At 37.2% G+C, this 20,758-nt stretch overlaps 1 protein-coding gene across 6 annotated transcripts in view; it reads left to right on the plus strand.

Moving 5' to 3' along the window:
* MATN2 (matrilin 2) overlaps positions 1–20,758 on the plus strand; it is a 70,873-nt gene that overhangs the window by 43,212 nt on the left and 6,903 nt on the right. For 5 of the 6 annotated variants that reach the window (XM_065629462.1, XM_065629466.1, XM_065629464.1 and 2 more), the window contains exons 7-23: positions 871–993; positions 5,697–5,819; positions 6,967–7,089; positions 8,619–8,741; positions 8,892–9,014; positions 9,363–9,485; positions 9,577–9,699; positions 9,908–10,030; positions 12,579–12,701; positions 12,796–12,918; positions 13,009–13,131; positions 13,304–13,426; positions 13,627–13,749; positions 13,889–14,011; positions 14,176–14,298; positions 17,126–17,539; positions 20,042–20,194. In XM_065629462.1, the coding sequence (XP_065485534.1) occupies positions 871–993; positions 5,697–5,819; positions 6,967–7,089; positions 8,619–8,741; positions 8,892–9,014; positions 9,363–9,485; positions 9,577–9,699; positions 9,908–10,030; positions 12,579–12,701; positions 12,796–12,918; positions 13,009–13,131; positions 13,304–13,426; positions 13,627–13,749; positions 13,889–14,011; positions 14,176–14,298; positions 17,126–17,539; positions 20,042–20,194 (2,412 nt within the window). The remainder of the gene's footprint in view (positions 1–870; positions 994–5,696; positions 5,820–6,966; positions 7,090–8,618; positions 8,742–8,891; positions 9,015–9,362; positions 9,486–9,576; positions 9,700–9,907; positions 10,031–12,578; positions 12,702–12,795; positions 12,919–13,008; positions 13,132–13,303; positions 13,427–13,626; positions 13,750–13,888; positions 14,012–14,175; positions 14,299–17,125; positions 17,540–20,041; positions 20,195–20,758) is intronic. The other variant, XM_065629467.1, reaches the window with a different exon arrangement.

The raw sequence follows: 20,758 nt of genomic DNA on the forward strand, positions 1-20,758 counted from the left end.
CTAAGTGATGTCCAGACACTGCATCTAAGTGAATGTCAGGCTATTTGACTTTATCAATACTGGTGAACACTATGTGGTAAATATCCCAGTGTTTATCCACAATTACTTTTCGTTTTAAGGTTCTTTGCACACAAGTAGTAGTTGTTTCTAGACTTTACTTGTCTTCCCTTTCGTGAGCATTTTAAATGGAAGAATTATGTAGCAAACACCCAGAGCTGTTAAAACACCAGTGTGCCTGATGGCCTGATTGTCTTGCTTTGATCTAATGAACAGCATTCAAAAGCAAATTTTTGTATTTATTATAGATCATATCTAACTTGCTCTGAGTGTAATAAAGAGGCAATTTTGATGAGGTAATGTATAGGACTTAGCTGCAAAATGTTAAGAAATATTTAAGTTTTTAACTTCTCTGCTCTGTGTAGTATGTGTGTTCTCGAAGAATTCATTAAGTATACGCATTAGGTATACCTACCCTGTTTCCCTGAAAATAAGCCCTAGCATGATTTTTCAGGATTTTTGAGGATGCTCAAAAGATAAGCTCTACTCCAAAAATAAGCCCTAGTTACAATTTATTAAAAAGTCAATTTAAATAGTGTCCAAGCAAATCTTTATGTAAAAAAGTAAGCATCTTTTGGAGCAAAACTTAATATAAGATCCTGTCTTATTTTCAGGGAAAGAGGGTAAGTATAGCAGATATTTTGAAAAAAAGAACATTTTATTTTCATAGATTGAAACGATATGGTAAGAAGTCAGAATGGTGCCTGGGGGCAGGAGGGGGGAGCTAGAGAAAAGAAAACAAATTAACTGGTTTTTACTTAGCTTATTTCTGAGCAATTATATTGCTTACTGACACAATTTTTTCCCATTTAGGACCAGACTATTGTGCTCTTCAGGACCATGGCTGTGAACAGGAATGTGTTAATACAGATGATTCCTATTTTTGTCAATGCCAAGAAGGGTTTAGACTTAATCCAGATGAGAAAACATGCAAAAGTGAGTAATCCTTTGGATGGTGTTAAACCTGCCGTGAATGGTTTCCCTTCTGAAAGGATGAAAGTTTTCTTTATAATTAAGGTTGAAACAAATGTTTCTTTATAAACCTGAATTTTAACTGAGCCAGTTATGCTGGAAAAATATATTGTTTTCTGTTTTATAGACCAGATTGTATATTAGATGTTTTCTGAAGAGATTTATGGAAACCTGAGGAGTAATACAGGAACCAGAGTGGCTCAAAACCAATAAGTTCATTAATTATTTGAAACTTTTTGACCTTGTCTTGTAGTGACACAAACAACTTTAAAAAAACCCCATCACCTTGCTTTGCCCAGTTGGTTTAGCCAAGGACAGATGTATTTCATTAGCTTGGGAAAAGTGTTAGATACATAACATAGCTGTTAAAATCAATTTAAAGTTACACACTAAACTCAACAGTTTCCTAAAAAAAATGAAAAAACAGCAAAGTCAGGGTTCTAAACCAATCACACATACTATTTACTTTAAAAAGATTTTCATGTTACTGCACTTCTTGAGTAGGGGCCTGGAATCACAGCAGATTTTCAATGTAATGTTAAAGTTTAAGCAGAATATATTAAGCAAAGTGAATTAGCTTTAGCGGGTGACTCAGTTTTTGGGAGGGAGAGCTGTACTGCTGATATTTTATGAATAAGAAGCTTGCCTGGAGCAACATAATTATATTTCTAGATGCTCATAAAATTTATCTGGTTTTGGAACTGTATTTTCTTTCAGTCTTAAAGATGCATTCTCATGAAGCATCCTAGTCTACATGCTGCCATTTTTACAGCGATCCATGCTATACTGGTTTTTGTTATCTATATGGTATTTTAATAGATTCAGGTTTTTATAGATTGCATGTGCCTTGGTGAGTACAGGAACAAAAGAACAGCATTGTGTACAATATTTATTGCCAAGGATGCAATTGCAAATTAAAGGCAAATTGTAATTCCCATTTAGTTTATTTTTCCTCAACCTTAGGGGGCTTTAGATTTGGCTGTAAACCTGGTGACATTTCCAGGATTAAGCTCTGATTCCAAAACTTGTTATAACAAGGCTCATGTTAGATAGGCTTGTAAAATAAAGCAGAACATCTTTATAAATCAGGGAAAATGCATCACTGGCAACTAGTATTAGGCCTTCCTCCTTCACCACAATGCATGACTTCCGATGAGTCTGGTGGTCAAAATGAAGTCTTGAATAGCCAAACATTTGCAATCACTTTCAGATCCTTAGCTCACTATCGGCTTTAACAGGTGCCCAAAGCACAGGATCCAGCATTGTTTAGGAAAAGTGAGTTTTCTAAGCCATTTACTTCTGAAACACTCATGGCTGGCTTGAATTCTTCGCTGTTTTTCTCTCCACAGAAGTAAACTTCAGTACTTTAGGTCAGCATGATTGTGAATGTGAATATGTTAACACTGAAGAGTCAACTGTGTGCAAATGTTATCCTGAATACGCCCAACAACAAAACGTGCAGAAATGAGTGTGTCTCATGAACTGCAGAGACTAGTTACTGCAGCAGGGCGAGGTGTGAATGGAGTGAGAAAATGCTCTTGGGTCCTTTTTGAGATCTTTCTGATCTATGCAAACCTATGTAAAGTCCAACACAAGCCAGGCCTGGTGAAGTAATGCTGTAGTGAGATCCTTGATCCGGTAAAGAATCATAGAATAATAGAATTGTTAAGGTGGGAAAAGACCCTTAAGATCATCGAGTCCAACTGTTAACCTAGCACTGCCAAGTCCACCACTAAACTGTGTCCCTAAGCACCACATCTACATGGCTTTTAAACACCTCCAGGGATGATGACTCAACCACTTCCCTGGGGAGCTCGTTCCAGTACCTGACAACCCTTTCGGTGAAGAAATTTTTCCTAATATCCAACCTAAACATCCCCTGGCACAACTTGAGGCCATTTCTTCTTGTACTGTCTTAGGGAATAGACTGCCTGAGCTTATTGAATTATTAGGTATACTGCTTCTTATAGAACTTGTTTAGAAACTGCTTATCTAGAATTCACTTAGTGTAAGTTTGCTTAGCATAACTTCTGAAAGCTGTGAACCTTTGAACTTTCTGCTTTGTTAAGTAAAAAAGGCCACAGAGTCTTCCCCAAGCCTGTAGCTTTGCCTGGGGTTGTTGTGACCCAAATGCAGGACCTGGCACTTGGCCTTGTTGGGCCTCGTACCATTGGCCTCAGCCCAACGATCCAGCTGGTCCAGATCCCTCTGTATGGCCTTCCTGCCCTCAAGCAGGTCAACACTCTCACCCAACTTGGTGTGGTCTGCAACTTACTGAGGGTGCCCTTGGTCCCCTCATCCAGGTCATTGATAAAGGTATTGAACAGAACTGGCCCCAATACTGAGCCCTGGGGAGCACCACTCGTGACCGACCACCAACTGGATTTGGCTCCATGCACCACAACTCTTTGGGCCTGGCCATCCAGTCAGTTCTTTACTCAGTGAAGAGCACACCCATCCAGGCCATGAGCTGCCAGCTTCTCCAGGAGAACGCTGTGAGAACTAAAGCATCATCTTCTCCAATCCAAATAACTGGGAAAATGCATTCAGCCAAGGTGTCTTAGCACAAAGGCAGAGCTCACTGTTGAACATTTGTATCATTGCTATGTGCTACGTAAACTGCAGCAAACATAATACTGATATATGTTGGTGTGTGGAGATAAGTAGAGACTTCCCCCTTCTACATGTTTGCACTTTCAGTGATCTGTTCAATAAAATGTCCTCTTTTAATACAAATGTTTCTAAAGGAAGGATCAGTGTTGCACCAGAAAAACTCAACAACATTGCCCACTTGAAGACACTCAGCTTTTAAAATATACTTTTATTGCAGAGAACCATTTTGCACATCATCTGAAATACTGGCAGCATTTTTCCTTGATGTATTTATGACATATTTTTCCAAAGAAACACTCAGTCACTAAAATTTTAAAAAATGATAGGCCAGGGAGTAATTTTTTTTAAATAAACTCTTTGTGATAAAGCCATATTTTAGGAAATTTGGGTGTGTTGCAAGGGCTCAGAACTTTTTAACAATTATGCTTTTAGGCTATCACAAGTTGAATACCTAAAAATTAATACATCCCAAGACACTCATTGTTTTTAAAACTAGTAACCCTTCCCCTGTTCCTTCCCTTTCTTACAATTTTTTTTATACATGGAATGAAGCACACATGATGACCAAATTTACAGTAATACTCATTTCTAAAGCCTGGTAAATTAGCAGCTTTGTGATTACTGCACTGTTTGAGAGAGTGTCTGTTAAAAAGATTCTGTGTGAGGACCCAAAATATTTAAATGTTAAAATTCATGTTAATGTCCGTGTTTGTATTGTAAAAGATGGTGCCAAACAGATGCGATTTTTCAGAGAAACTGAGATTTTTATTTTCTTTTTTTTTTCCACGTTTTTGTGTGCTCTGAGAAGTTACACAAGCCTCTTCATGATGATGTAAACTGTTGGAAAAAGGAGAATGTTCCAGCTGGAACTTGCTTTAACTAGTAAAAACTGACACCTCAGCTTCACTTGCTCAAGCCAATGTTATCTCTGTCTATGTGTAATGGTGAATCTGGACCAATTACTGCAAACTTGTTGCTGAGTTAAATAAACTGATGAACAGCAATATTTAGAACTAAGTAATTTTACATTAAGTACATATTTTTTTTAATGTAAACAAATAGCTGCAGACCTGCCTGTTCACATCTGTAAATGATTTTCAAATAGAGACATATGAGACTGTGTTTGTGTCTGAGGGAACTCCACTACCTTTGATTGAGTTAAGCCAAAGTGATTTGGGCCTATATAACTAAAAATAGCCATTAACAAATTGGCAATAAAATATTACGAGGAAGTTCAGAGTAAAGCTTTTTTCCAAAAATGTGCTTTTTCTGTACTTACAGAGTCAATAGATTACATAGTACATCTGCAAGTGCATGTATCTCACCCTACTGCTTTGTTATCCATTCTATTTGACAATATAATTTTTAAACTTGATTCACACCTCTCTCTCCCTTCTCCTCACCCTTCATCTTTCACACAGCCAGTTGCATACAAGACTGAAAAAAAAAAATCCATTTTACCTTATTTGGAATAGGAAAATCAAAGAAAAGGAACACATTAAGCCACTCTCATAATTTGTATCTGTCTCCAATGACGCTTTAACCGCTTGAACCTGTTGGCTGGTTAAAGTTTTAAATTGGTGATTTCTCATCCTGTTGAAAAATAATTTACTATTTATGATATAATCTAAAAGCCATAATTTCTCTTTCAAGAGTTACTAATATTCATACTGTCTCTCTGAGAAAATGTGATGGTGAACAAAAGAGAAAGTCTTGCTTTTGAAAGAAAGCAGGCATCATTCTGTGGGTAAGACCAGGCAGGTCTTCAAGGTTCTCCCTTCACTCCACTTTGCATTAGTTTCCCTTTGTGATTTTTGGCAAGGGAGATCTATACTTCATCAGGTTTGTTATCTGCCAAGTAGGGTTGTTGTATTAATTTCACTTAGGTGTTGTTAACTCAGATTACTCAAATAGGTGGGTATACTGCATAAATAAAAAGTTATACTGATCTTTTTCCCTTGCTCTGCAAAGGCATTGTGTACTAACTGCAGTGTCACAGTGTAGGTATCTAAGGCTCCAGTGTGATTTCTTCAATTATTAACACAAATCAATAGGAGTGGACCACTGTGCTGAAAGCAATCATGGCTGCGAGCAACTGTGCCGAAATACTGACGACTCCTATGTCTGTGAGTGCTCTGAAGGGTTTGTCATCAATGAGGACCTAAAAACCTGCACACGTAAGTCTTATGAGAACCGCCTTGATCTCAGCTCACCTGGGAAAAGTTTCTGGTTTTGTACAGGGAAGAGGACACACCTTCAATTTATTCTTACAGTCTGCATTTTGATAATACTTTAATAACGATTTGAAAGCAGAAACAGACAGGAAGAGGACTTAGGAAATGATACTTGTCAAGAACCACTGGAAATTTAGAAACAGCCAAACTATGGAGATTTATCAACTTGCAAATGGAAAATTCCTTTTCCTTTGTAGTAAAAAGATGGTTTTTCGCTCTGAGTTATTTTCCTCCAGGCTATACTTGGAGACTTAGCAGCAGAATTAAAATGGTGCTGTGGCTTCTGAAATCCTTCTGTGCAATGAAACTGAGCCCTTTTGAATAGCTCCTTTTCTTGCCAGCATATCCCTCTCCTCATATATATTGAGGAAAGATATTTGTCCTGTTCCTGAGCTTCAGATGAGTTGTTGAAACCTCGTGGACATTTTTAGGCCATCATGAAAAGCATTTTTGCACTTTGGGATTTCCTGAATAAGCAATTGAATGGCAGGGATTAGCATTTATCATATACCACTCCTAATGGGAAAACATCTGGGAGTTAAAATTCTGGTGTCATATACACAGGCACAAGTATGTTAAGACAGCTGCAGGAACACCTGAATGGTAAACAGATTTCTGCTCTGATAACTAATTACAAAAAAATGAGTGACACTGTGTGTGTTGCCAATGGACAGGGGCAAGTGCTGTCTGCAGGATCCCAGGAGTCCTATGTCTTACAGAGAAGAAACATTTAGGAAATTTGAGGTGAAAAATGGACCATATTTGACAGTACTTGTTATTTGTGATTCTTTGCAAAAGCAAAGAATCGTCTACAAAAAACCCACTGAGGTCCCTGAGAGTTTTTTTGCTATGTCAGACATAGGAAAGTGTGATTTCTCAACTCTGCATAAAGCAGCCAATGGAAAGTATACCACAAGGCCTCTTACATTTTATTGAAGGTATATGAATATTATCAGAGAAGGGACTGGATTATTGTTTAAGCAGTTCACTCTATTTATATTTACTTCTTATATACCATGGAAATACTAGACATGAAAATTAATTGAACTATTTGTTGGAGTTTTTAAAATAATTTAAATTTCTCCTGCAGGAGTTGACTATTGTGCTCTGAGCGATCATGGCTGTGAACATTTGTGTGTAAATGGTGACAGATCTTACACTTGTCAGTGTTTTGAAGGATACAGGCTTCGTAATGATGGGAAAACATGTAAACGTAAGTTATTGTTCAGTAACTCAGAGTTAGATTTTTATTACACACATAGAAGAATTCTGTCAGGTAGGATTTGATTGCCTAAACATTGCTATCCAGTGTCATTTTAAATGCCCGAGGATTCCAAAAGTTCACAATTTCTTCTTTGGTGTCATATTTGCCAGCAGTATGTCAGTATCTTGGATACTCTAGGGCATCTATAGTGGCACTGGATATATATATTTTAGGCACATGAATCACATGCTAAATGTCCGTGCCTTTTAAAAGGTAGCCCTAAAACTGGACTATTAGGCATCCAAAACTATTTTACTCTGACTTATATCCCTGTATGGGACAACTGTAATTTTATTCTCAAATCAAGGCAAAAATATATAATGTTTCTAAAGTCTTATATAGTATGAATAGCCTTGCAGTATTACTAATGGAAAGTTCATTTATTTGTCCAGCATGGGATAAGGATGATTTCAAAAGAGATATCATAATTGCATTACATATTTGACTGCATTATGCAGTTATGATAAGTTGCAGAAAATAAAAAAAATCATTGCAAATTTTTCTCCAGTTTTATAGTTCTGATAGCTAAGTGATCAAAGAAGAATCATGGATAAGTCTCTGAAAAACACACAGGCATGAAATACTTTATAGCGGTAATTCAAATAATATTCATAGATCTCATCAACATCTGCTGTTAAAAAGCATTTACAGAAAAAAAAATTGAAGTCATCCAGATACTACTGTAAGAAATGAAAGGATCCTTATTATCAGTCTGTGTATCACAACACCTTACTTTGTTAGTCCATGCAAACAGAGAAATTTTGCTTGTCTCAAAAAGTGCTGACACTCTAATCTTGCAAAAAGCTAAAAGCAAGTGAATTTTTCTGTCCTTGCAGAAGTCCTTGCAGGAAAATAAAGGATGTGAAAGGGGAAAAAAGGGAAAGCAAGATGTCATCTTATTTTGAAACATGCATTGTAGCTACATTCTGTATCGGAAAACCCCATTGAAAATCTGCTTGCCCAATTACAGCTGACAATTTTCCAGAATTTCACAGGATCATACAATCGGTCTTTCTCATTACCCTTAAATACTACATACACTGAGCTTTTGCAAACCTATGTTACATAAAAAGGGCAAACACCTTCTGCACCTAAGCACAGGGGAAAAAAAAAAGCATAATTACTTCAGGTTTGAGCAGGTTTATTACTGAATTTGAAAAGACGATGGTAGGAAGATCTGTTTCACACTTTGGAAATCCCCGTGGGTCACTCGTCTGCATGCTAGGGACATGTGAAGTTCTACAGCTTCTAGAACTGCAACAGTGCACTTTTCCTTAATAGTAAGGTTGTAAAATTATTAGGACGAAGATGTGCCTTTTTGATACAGAATTAAAAAAACACCGCAGGTGCTATAGTGCTTTGCAGGATTAAGTCCAGTATACTAGCAAGGACAAGAACATTCAGTAGTTGGGAATTGTAAGACTTTTAACATCTTGCCCTTAACTAACACAATTTTTTATCTATTGAATTATTCCCAGGTAAAAATGTCTGCAGATCAGTCAACCATGGCTGTGAGCACGTTTGCGTTAGTGCTGACAATTCCTATGCCTGCAAGTGTCATGAGGGATTTGTACTGAGAGCAGATGGCAAGACATGCAGAAGTGAGTGACCAGTATCTATTGAACATTTTTGTATGTGCATCAGGCAAGGAAAGGGATTTTTCACCTCTTACTGGAAAAAAACCCCTTCCTGTTGATATCTACATTATTTAGCATGTTATGATTCAAAACCTGTATTTATATCATTCCCAGGACAGGACATCTGCAAGTCAGTCAGCCATGGCTGTGAGCATATTTGTGTTAATGAAGACGAGTCATATGTTTGCAAGTGTCATGAGGGTTTCCTGCTGCGAGAAGATGGGAAAACATGCAGAAGTAAGTACTCATAGACTTTTATCTACAGTATGTAGGTTTGTGGAACTGTTCTAACAAATACCCCTTTGGTAGTTTACTATTATAATACAGTAGTATTGTTACACCTGCCAGAAGCTTTTAAGAGACTCTGTGGACAGAAATAGTGTATCTTAATAGCCAAACTGATATGATTTGAGACAAAAAAAGACCCACAGTTTGTCAGGTACCAAGAGTTAGCAGTGTTCACTGCCTAAATTTTTGCACATTTCTTCCAAAGATGTCAGTAGATCTAATAAAAGCTGTTACTTCTCCCTGCATGATACTTTCACCTTAGATGTGCTTTAACTAAACACCATCAACTGTTCTCAGATAAAGACATTTGCAGTTCAGTTGACCATGGCTGTGAACATGTTTGTGTTAATGCTGATGAGTCATACATCTGCCAGTGTTACGAGGGATTTGCACTAAGGGAAGATGGAAAAACATGTAGAAGTAAGTATCCTTATCTTTAATAGAAGATTTCCTTTATAATCTGTGCATTTGTAGACATGTTTTAAACACCGGCAACCTTATTTTTTTCCAGATAAAGATGTTTGCAATTCTGTTGACCATGGCTGTGAGCATGTCTGTGTGAATACTGACAGTTCATACATTTGCCAGTGCTATGAGGGTTTTGTATTGAGGGAAGATGAGAAGACATGCAGGAGTAAGTTATGTGATGCTACTGTATTTTTTGCACTCAGAAGTCTACTGAAGAAACAAATGGTGTTAGAGGCAGATATTCTTATAGGGGATTTTACCTGACAAAAAGGAGGATAAATTATTTACTAGGAGCTTATTACTTTTAGTCTTCAAAGTTTTGGAAATGTTCTCATTCATCAAACTGTAGTAAATAAAATCTAAATTATTCCTAGATAAGGACATCTGCAAATCAGTCATTCATGGCTGTGAACATCTTTGTGTTAATAATGACGATTCATACACTTGCCAATGCCATGATGGATTTGTACTGAGGCAAGATGGGAAAACGTGCCGAAGTAAGTAGTTTATGAATAAAAGAAGAAATTTAATTTTCCTTTATTAGGAGATTACTCACTGATTCATAGTGGTCAGAATGGAATATTGTTCTCTATAGATCGTAAGATTTATTAATTAATTGTTTGAACTAAAGATATATTTCAGAAAATCAGCCCATTTTAAGGTTCTAATGTAGCTTTTAAAATATGTAAACTTCATTTCTAGATTCAGTATGCCAAGTATCAATCTTCAGCATAGGATGTTGATACATTTTACTTTGATGGGTTGATGTTCTAATTGCTCCTGTGTTGTTCTGCGTATATTCATTCAGACCATGACTTAACTTGTTCCTTAACCTCTTACCATGTCCTTTTGTAAATGATACGCAGATGAAACTCCTTCAGGCTCTTTATCTGTTTTTAATTCTTTTCATAAGTCTCTTCTTGCTCCCCTAAAACCTCTGCTATTCATCAGCATCCTTGTGGGAACACCACAAAGTTTTAACGGGAGGCACAGCTGGGTCCAGGAACTATAAGCCACCTAATTATTATTTGAATCTACCTATATTTTTTTATCTTTTATCTTTTTTTAATCTATCTTTTTTGATGACCAAAGATAGCATTAGTTTGTGACCAAAATATTCTGTCAGCACTTGTGTTCAGTCAGTTATCTACCATGATCGTAAGGTCTTTAAGACTCTCAGTCACATCAGTGTCCCACATCCTTTAAGTACAGCCTTCATTCTTTGTTTCTAAATGTATAGGCTTAGTTCTGGCTGTTTCAAAATACATATGGTTTGCTGTTACCCAGTTTGCAAAAAGATTTACGTGTCCTTCTATCAGCAGCTGCTCTATTTTTATTTGCCATTCTCTCAAACTTGGAGTAACCTACAAACTTTGTCAGTGATTATTTTGTGTTTTCTTTTGGGTTGTTCATAAGGATGTTAAGTAGCAGAGGAGCAGGTCATATTCTTAGCAAGAAAACTACTTGATGTTCAGGCATTTACAATTTATTCTGAAGCCCTCTCTAGCCAATGTTAATCTGTTAAATGTTGATTCTGTAGTCCATTTTCTTAATCAAAATAAATACCAAGACTGCTGCCTTACTGAGGGCTCCATTGCATGAACAGCATGAGTTTTGTGAATAAGCCTCATAATCAATTTAAAAAAATACTTACTTAGTTTTCCAGGATCTATTTTTCCCTAATACGGATTGATATTAATTTTCATTCTTTGATTTTATTCTGGATCAAGTTTTGCATTATCTATTCCATTATTTTAATGCAAATCGACGTCAGGCTGACAGGATTACAGTGAACTAGTCACCCTTTTCAAACACTGGAACAGCACTAGTTTTTCAGAGTGTGTGCATGCACTGAGGATGGAAACTGCTCAGCTACAGGGACTATATTTTTGGGGGATATCTAGTAAAATAAATAGTGCAATGATAATTCACTTCTTGTTTGTTTTTTTTTTTTTAATTTTTCCCCTCCCGTCTCAAAATACTTTGGCTTTCACCTGTGTAAAATTAATCCTTTTGAAGTAATTGCCATGTCTGCTGCTGGTTTTTATTTGATTCTGTTTATAAACAATAAATGTGTCTGAGTTGTACACAGTTGTGTATAAGCGGAAGCTAATTTTTACTTACATGATCATTTTCTTCTTTATCTGCTATAATGTGATTTAGTTTAGATTGCTATGTCTTGAATTTAATGCTTGTTGAGTTAGAAGATTGTCTGCTGTAATATTTTCTGGCATTTCTGTATTGCCAGTCTGAGAGTTCCAGGTAATTTGGCTCAGATTGAAGTTCTTGTGAAAATACAAGTGTTTTTTTCACTGCACATTAAAGCTAAATATTTTTCTGAAGACTCAATCTGAACTTGGCTGTCAGTACTGTTGCAATTTCTATGTAAACATAGTTCTCCATTAGCAATTGAGAATATTTTCTTTTGTGTTGCAGTGCAGGGAATGCTGACAGTTCGCTCCACTTCCTTCTGTCCTTTCTCCCCATCTACCCTTCTTGGAGAGGTTTTAACCAACTGGCTTTAACACAGCAGTCATACAAATCCTCCCATCATTTTTCAGCAATACCAGTTAGATTTTATTTATCCTCTTAAATGAGTAGTTCCTATTCATCTGGGGTTTGTTTATGCAGACTCTTGGCATGTTAAGGATGTTGAAGAATTATTTTGCTTCATGTCCTGTGGTGTTTTGCTTAATTTTGTCTTTACCAGCATGAATTTGTGCTATATGTCTCTACTAAATTATTCCCTTCTTTTGGTCTTGCTGATCTTAATGTAAATTCTTTCTCCTTAATCTAGTCAGATTCATCCTAAAATAATTTATTGACAGTGGGAGGCCATCCAAACGATGCAATTCTTTCTGCTTAGATGGTTAAGAACTTATGCTCAATGTAAGCTAAGCTGTCTATCATTTAACTAGCCAGAGATTTGCTTTCAGTTTGCAGGCTTACGTCTTTCTTTCCTCATAGGATTACCCCCCCAGTCTTTGTATTTATAAAAAAAGTTTAACTAGCAAACTACATTAAATATTATCTAACTATTCCCAGGCAAGGATATTTGCAAATCAGTCAACCATGGCTGTGAACATGCTTGTGTTAATGCTGGTGATTCATTTGTTTGTAAGTGTCAGGAGGGATTCCTGCTAAGAGAAGATGGAAAAACATGCAAAAGTAAGTAGTCTGATATTTATCAGCTTACTTTTTATCTGCAGCTCATGCTTGTGTAGAAATGCATTAACCAGCAAGAGCCGTCATCTGTTTTCAGATAAAGATCTTTGCAAATCAGTCAACCATGGCTGTGAACATGTTTGTGTGAATACTGATGATTCGTATATCTGCAAATGCCATGATGGGTTCCTTCTGAGAGAAGATGGGAAAACCTGCAGAAGTACGTATCATGAAAACTGAATTTGATGAATTACACACATAATAGAGGCCTCTGACAATGCATATCAACTACCAACTCTTCTGTTTGCAGATAAGGATGTTTGCAATTCAGTCAACCACGGCTGTGAACAAGTTTGTGTGAATATTGATGATTCCTACATCTGCAGGTGTCATGAAAAATTCATGCTGAAGGAGGATGGGAAGACATGTAGATGTAAGTAGCCTGAGCTATAAAAGTATGTTTTCATTTGAAGCTTTTATGTGTTGTGGCCGTGAGTGCTTGCACGGGTGTATGTTTGTGATTTCCAGCTATTTGAGCTGGTTAATAAAAGATATTCTCTCTCCCTAACAAACCTCACCTCACAAACTCCATTCACTCTTCTCAGATAAAGATGTTTGCAACTCAGTTGACCATGGCTGTGAACATATTTGTGTTAATACCAATGATTCCTACATCTGCAAGTGTCATAAGGACTTCATACTGAGGGAAGATGGGAAAAATTGTAGGAGTAAGTTGTTTAATCTTTGTTTTGTACTTCTTGATCTGTCAATGAAACACACTATGCAACAATAGTTGTTATTTGTCTTTAACATAGAATCAATTCATGGAACTGAGCTCCTTCATGGAAGATTTTTGCCCTAATGTTTACATTTTGTGAAAGTTATTTACCTAGCTAATTGTGCTAAATATAATTTTCATTATCTCAAGGTAAAAATATCTGCAAAACAGTCAACCATGGTTGTGAACATGTCTGTGTTCCAACTGGCGATTCATACACATGTCAGTGTCACAAGGGATTTGTATTGAGTCAAGACAGGAAAACATGCAGGAGTAAGTAGCCGAAACTTTTATGGGGAACAAGTCTTTTGAGTCATAAAAGAAATAACAGACAAATTCACTCAAAGCTTGTTAATGCCAGTTTTGCATTTGAGAAATGCTCTAATAAGGAAATTCTCTTAACAATTCTCAGATAAAGACCTGTGTAAATCCACCAACCATGGCTGTGAACACGTGTGCATTAATAATAACAATTCATACAGCTGTCAGTGCCATGAGGGTTTTGTCCTGCGACAAGATGGGAAAACATGTCGAAGTAAGTAACAATATATCTGTCAGCCAGTCTTCTCTGGCATCACTACATAAACGAACAAAGATGTTATACTCCTTTGTCATACATTCTTCAAATATCATATTTGGAATCTTTGGATTTATAAATACGTGAAATAGAATACATATAAATATTTCAGTTTTTCCTAGGTAAAGATGTCTGCAAATCAGTTGCCCATGGTTGTGAACATATTTGTGTTAATAATGATGATTCATACATCTGCAAATGCCAGGAGGGATATGTACTAAAAGAGGATCAGAAAACATGCAGAAGTAAGTACATTTTATTTAGAAAGCACTTGTTCCTTTGATTTCTAAAATTACTTGACCTCACTTCAAATGCCCCACTTAAAAAAAAAGGCCTCACTTAAAAGATTATGTAATATTTGAAAGCCCAAAGCATATGTGAGTGTGATGGAAAATGTCTTGAACAATTAACTTGATGCTCTTGTATGCAAAAAACTAACAAACTGGACAGTTGTTTTGGTATAGCATCAAGTACAATAAAAATTCTTTCCAAACATCAGGAAAAAAAGCCAAAGTAAAATCTTATTATCAAGGAATGCACACTTTAATCAGATTCATATACTGTGGAGCTTTTATCTTTATATACTCCATTTTAAAGTACCATTAATTCTATTTGCTTATCTTCTAACATGACATGCTTAGAGTATTACATATATTTATCTGATCTCCCCTTAATACTTGGAGGAGATCTTCTACTGGAACTCAGTGAAAATATTCATTTTGCAAAAAATGGATGCCTTCGTTGGAAGACTATTATTACTAAAAGAATGGTAACATTCATGGCTGATCTCGATCCTAACTAAAACCATTCACCGTGAACTGCTGCCCTGTCTTGACTTATGCAATGATACTGAGGTGGTTCTGATATTCCTGTTCATTGTATTTCCATTACCTTAGTACGTGTGACACATCTTTTCCTCAGATGACTGCAGAAAGGAATTCCTGGACAGCAGTTCTAAAATAGACCTATTGTCTAAGAGGAAAAGCTCAAGCTTAAAAGCTGAAAATTCCTTATTCCTACACTGACTTGGTAACAGACATTTACAGTAATTTCTGCAGTCAAAGCAGAAATAAATGTGGAAAGAGCATAAGTGGGGGATCTACTCTGATAAAAATCCTCAAAGTCCTCCACTCACCTTCAGGTTCTGTTAGTCTAGTTTGCAGTCAGCTTAAATAATAAGAGATGTTACAGACCTTTCAAGTTACACTGTATGATGCACAGACATGAAGAAACCTTACAAACCACAGGAAAAATAGCATTGCTGGTTTCCATGATAGAAGGCACACAGAGCACTTGTAGTAGCTTTGAGAAGTGATCTAGTTCATGGCATATGCTTGAGGCAGAAAAATAGTGCATATACGTATCTAATAATATCTGATAGATGTTTCAGTAATGTTTCAAAAACTCTCTAATAACAGTGGCATTGATTTCAGTGCCCCAAGTAGTCTGTTTCCATGCTGTTACTTTTATAATACTGTTTTCCCCTAACAAGCAACTATCTTTACAGCAGATGAAGCCACTGGCTACCTTTTCTATTCACAAGAAAATAACTGATTTGTTGTCTTGTTTAAAATGATCCCCTTCTGCATCTTGGAAGGGTGTTATTGTGCTTCATATTAATCTTTCCTTTCCTTAAGCAAACAATCTCTGCTCCTTCAAGCTTTCTTTATGCGTCATGCTTTCTAAATATCTCATTGCTCTTGCTATGAAACCCAGGACTCTCCAGTTTGTCTTTAAGGGTGATACCCAAAGCTTAGGACTGTATTCATCTGAGACTTAGAAACAACTGAACGCAGCTGCACAATTCTCTCTTGTGTTGTACTTACAGCATTTTATGATACAAACATCACAAAGTTCATTTGGTCCAGACTAAGATGCAAATCTTACATACCTTGGTACAGCACATTGTCCTTGGAAATTACACTGATCAAATCGGAGCTGAGCATCTCTGCAGCCAGCCCCTTGCAAAAGGTGCACTAGTCTATGCCTTCTGGAGGCAATTGCTTTCCAGAATATAAAAACACCTGCCAGAACCAGTCTGCAGCTTTGAAGACATTCTCCAGGCTCTAAAGTTCCTAACCTTGTCATGGATACAGGGTGCCTACAAACTGCTTTGATTTTTGCATGTGCACTTGCCAAAAAGTATAAGAACTCCAAATTTGTCAGTCTTCTGGACTTTCTCCCAGCTTTAATGGGTAAACCAGAAAAGGTTCTTTTCAGCAATATATAAGTCTCCTAATTACAAGATTGTTAGAGAGTTATAATCAAAAAAAGGTATATAAAAAAGATCTGATCCATGTTTAGCAGCTAGGCACATTTCTAGCATTTCCTCTCTCACCTACAGTTTTTAGCTGTTTTTTCTGCCAATAGAGGTTTATGTATGTACTATAAAAAAACATGTGCATTGTCTGAATTTTGTTCCCAGACTTGAACCTCATCCTAAGCTGCAGGGCAGGCTACCTAACACTTCTCTTATCGCTCAGCCTTCCCCGAGCTCTTTGGCTTTTGCCTCACTGTTCCCTGCCACTCTAAATGTGACTCCTAGATTTTCACCTTGTATACAAGTGTGACTTCATTGACTTCTTTGTACCACCATAACCTTTTTGCTACTTCTGCAACACAAATGCAGCTCCAGTGATTCTCTTCCATGTCTTTCAATGCTGGTCAGCTACGCAAATGCAAAATTAGCATACTGACTTATCCCTGGAAGAAAACAATGGCAACTCTGTCTCAATATCCTAGCGATGTTCTTCAGTTATACAGTTCTCTCTACTTAACAGTCATTCTTAAAATTTATTGATTGCTGATGTATTTTTAACAGTTCTAGTGTTCTGCAAAGCAGTATGTCTCAGTAAGTGTTCACTGTGATTATATTTTTGTTAAACTCTTAGTCATAGGCACAGTTTTGATATAGAGTGTACACAACATCTTTAGACACACTGGCAAGGTTGGCTGAGCCAGGAACAAGGTACTGCAGGTGATCTCTGAGTTTATACAGTCCCTGGGTATCTAGGTCCGTTTTTCTGCTTTGTGGAGTTTTTTCATGATCTGAACACTCTGCTCATTTCACAGCATGCACTGAAGGCCCAGTTGACCTGGTGTTTGTGATTGATGGATCAAAAAGTCTCGGAGAAGATAATTTTGAAATCGTAAAACAATTTGTCTTGGGAATCTTGGATGCACTTGACATTTCACCCAAAGCTGCTCGAGTTGGTTTGCTTCAGTATTCCACTGAAGTTCGCACTGAGTTTACGTTAAGGCAGTTCAGCTCAGCCAAAGACATGAAGAAAGCTGTGTCGCAAATGAAATACATGGGGCGAGGTTCCATGACAGGACTGGCCCTGAAGCAAATGTTTGAGAGAAGCTTCACAGAAACAGAAGGAGCGAGACCATTTTCAGCAAATGTCCCTCGAATCTCCATTGTGTTTACAGACGGACGAGCCCAAGATGAAGTCTCTGAGTGGGCTGCTAGAGCAAAGCGAAATGGTAAGCGGAGGTGGTTTTGACTCATTCTAAAAGGCAAATATTGTTAGAAATAAGATGTAGGAGTAATATGAATGCGCTACAGTATGTGCTGATGAAGAGAGTGTTCACCATAGTAGTCTGGCTAGTACAGTGACCATGGTGGCAGAACATCACATTTTTGGTGTTCACAGGAGCCTTTGCTACAAGGTGTGCACGTCATCCCTGCTGCGGGGCCCGTGATGAATGTCTCGCCACTGGGGTTCCGTGCAATCCACAGGTAGCAGCGCTACCTGCCTGGCATGCCATGCCGAGCTCTGAACATTTCATACAGAGATTGGGGAACACTGGGTACTTCATAAAAAAAAATCTAAGAAAACACTAAGAAAGCAACAACCAAAAAACCCCAATCATGTCTCTTCAAAATACAGAAATATATCCTCCTGAGAAATATTGTGGTAATAATTGGTTATATTTTTATTTACATGTATTCTGTATTTTTAACCAATTTTATACTGCTGATCGTGTTCTGAAAGGTTGTCCTTTGAAAAGGATATAGCTGTAGTGATGTCTGTCATTCTATGTGCCTTGTCAGGTGATAGTTCATGTTGAAATGTAATTGAAAACTGGTGATTTTTAACACAGTATGTCTGGCACAGAAATCCATCCTCTAGGATACCTGTACTACAAACCAGAATTTTTTCAGCTGTTCAGCAGTATTATCTGAAAACTTTTCAAGAAAATAAAGAATCATAGAATACCAGGTTGGAAGGGACCACAAGGAACATCTGGTCCAACCTTTAAAGGATCCCCTTTTGTTTGCAAAACATTTCTGAGAAACTGCTTTAAGAACTGTGGCCGATGGCCCACACCACAGAGAAAACAGCCAGACTTTAGGAGATGCTGCACATCTGTTTTATTGTCTCCATAAAACAATCATGACTTGATGCATGATTAGTATAGCCCTGGTCAGGGCTGATACCTCTGTGTAAGGAGAAAAACATCCAAGGATATGAGAAGAGCACGTGCTAACAAGAGTACTTGTACAATGAAATAGAAACAAAGTGGGGTTCTTTAAAATACTAAAAACAAATCCAAATATTTATATGCTAACTAGTGAGATGTGGGAAAGTACATGGAGCATTTACAGGAGTGGAGGAGGAAAGAAGTACAAGCCAACCTTGCTTACTTGCTGAATGAAACCTCCGTTCCAGACACTGATATTTGTAATGCTACAAGCCAAAACCATCCCTTGTGTAATTGCAGCATAGGCAATGTAGTAATGCTGAATATGAAATTGGCCTTGAATGCTTTATCACTGATATCTCCAAGTCTTTAAAAAGCAACAGACCTCAGCATGACTGGTCCATTCATTAAATTGAATCTGTTTCTGGTGAATGTTTTACTTTCCTGACTAAAGTGCAGTGGTAGGCAGATTGATGACAAAAAGGACATGCTTATGTTAAATGTTAGAGTTAGAAAATGTATATTTTATTATGGTATTAGGCCCAGGATTCGTCAGCAAAAAGTTTAAAGTTGCAATTCAACAAACATGTAGCTGTTATTTTCCTGTGATAAAAAAGAGATATCAAATCTCCTCACCATAATCCAGCTAACAGCTGTATTATGAATCACAAAATCAGTACTACTTGTGGTCACTTTCTAAACCAGAACTGATGTAAATGTTGTATCAGATCAAATGTTCACAAGAATAAAAAAATCTATTATTAACTGCTGAAAAGGGAGACATTGAAGATCACTGTTTTGTATTCATTCCTTGTTTAAAATCTGTGTGGTGAGCAGGCTGTGAACAGCTTCCTCCTGCCCCACTTTCAGAGTGAAGAAAACTGGGAATCTTCTTTTATTTTCCTTCTAGCACCTCTGCTGGGGAAACACGTACACTGAGCATCCCTGTCGTAAGGTTCTTTCTCTGCGAGTCTCACAAATAGTTTCTTTCCCCTGTTCTTTGTACCCAGCCAACTAGTATCCATTAGAGCGCAAGAATCTAGTCTCCATGTGCCCTGAGGATTCTGATGAAACACTAGGTATTTATATTTTTTCTAAAAACATACTGGCATCTTTCAGGATTCTGTCCCATTTGCAGATACATAATGGGTCTCCCCATCAACCCAGTAATTAGCTTTAATGCACATACCTTAAGTACACAGACATACACAAACCAGGAACTTTCAGTACAACCACGAGGCTGACTTGTGTGATCCTCTTGAGTGTTTTGCAGCACTCTTCCTGAGTTCATTTACTATCAGTAGTGGCCAGGCAACTGTCATCTCTTTAATTTAAAAACTAGCTGTTAAATTACAACAAAGCAGTGAGTTTCTACACATCTTCTAAATAACTAAAGCATATTAAGCCTGTTTGAACACAATTTAAGAGAGACACAGCATATACATTTCTCGTGCTCTCCCTTTCTCTCTAAAATGACTCATGCTCATATTTTCCTTTCATGGAGGAACAGGGTTTAGAACTGCTGATGTATTAATTTTGTAAAATTTCTTTTGAACCTAGGTATAATTATCTATGCTGTTGGAATAGGAAAAGCGATCGAGGAAGAACTGCTAGAAATTGCTTCTGAGCCATCATACAAACATCTCTTCTATGCTGAGGATTTCACAGCTATGGAGGACATAAGTGAAGAACTAAGAGCCCAAATCTGTGAAGGTAACAGTATTCCATTTTCATTGAGATCAAGGAGGAATGAATGCTTATAGTTTTGCAGGCCTAAAAGGACAACTAGTGTCATAGTATAGGTCGTAGATCATTGGTGTCAGATGTTGCAAGGCATAAGTCACTCACGGTCATTTCTGTGCCCTTTAATATATGAGGAATATATACCCTTAATCTATCACCAAGATCTATAATAGTTGTTTTTCCTTTATTTTCATAACAGTGGCATTAAATGTACACTTCTGTGCCCAGAAGAATCAATTACTCCCTCCCCTTTCTTTTTCTATGGTTAAGTCAGCCATGCACTGAACCACACCCCTCCAAAGCAGCATGATCTGCTTCATTAGGAATGTGGGAAAATAATCAGGGATTTGTAGTGTCTTAATGAGAATAAAAAATTGCTGTTAAGATCGGTGGCAAAAACCCCAAGACACAGAAAAACAAATAATCAGGAGCTGTTGTGTATACTTATAAAAGACTAGAAGTAGTTCACTGACCATGGATTCCCAGCTTATAAAGAGTGGATCTCAGTTACGCATAAGCTCTAAGTTTTGCGGC

The sequence above is a fragment of the Caloenas nicobarica genome, chromosome 2 (assembly GCF_036013445.1).
Source record: "Caloenas nicobarica isolate bCalNic1 chromosome 2, bCalNic1.hap1, whole genome shotgun sequence".
Classification (NCBI taxonomy): Eukaryota; Metazoa; Chordata; class Aves; order Columbiformes; family Columbidae; genus Caloenas; species Caloenas nicobarica.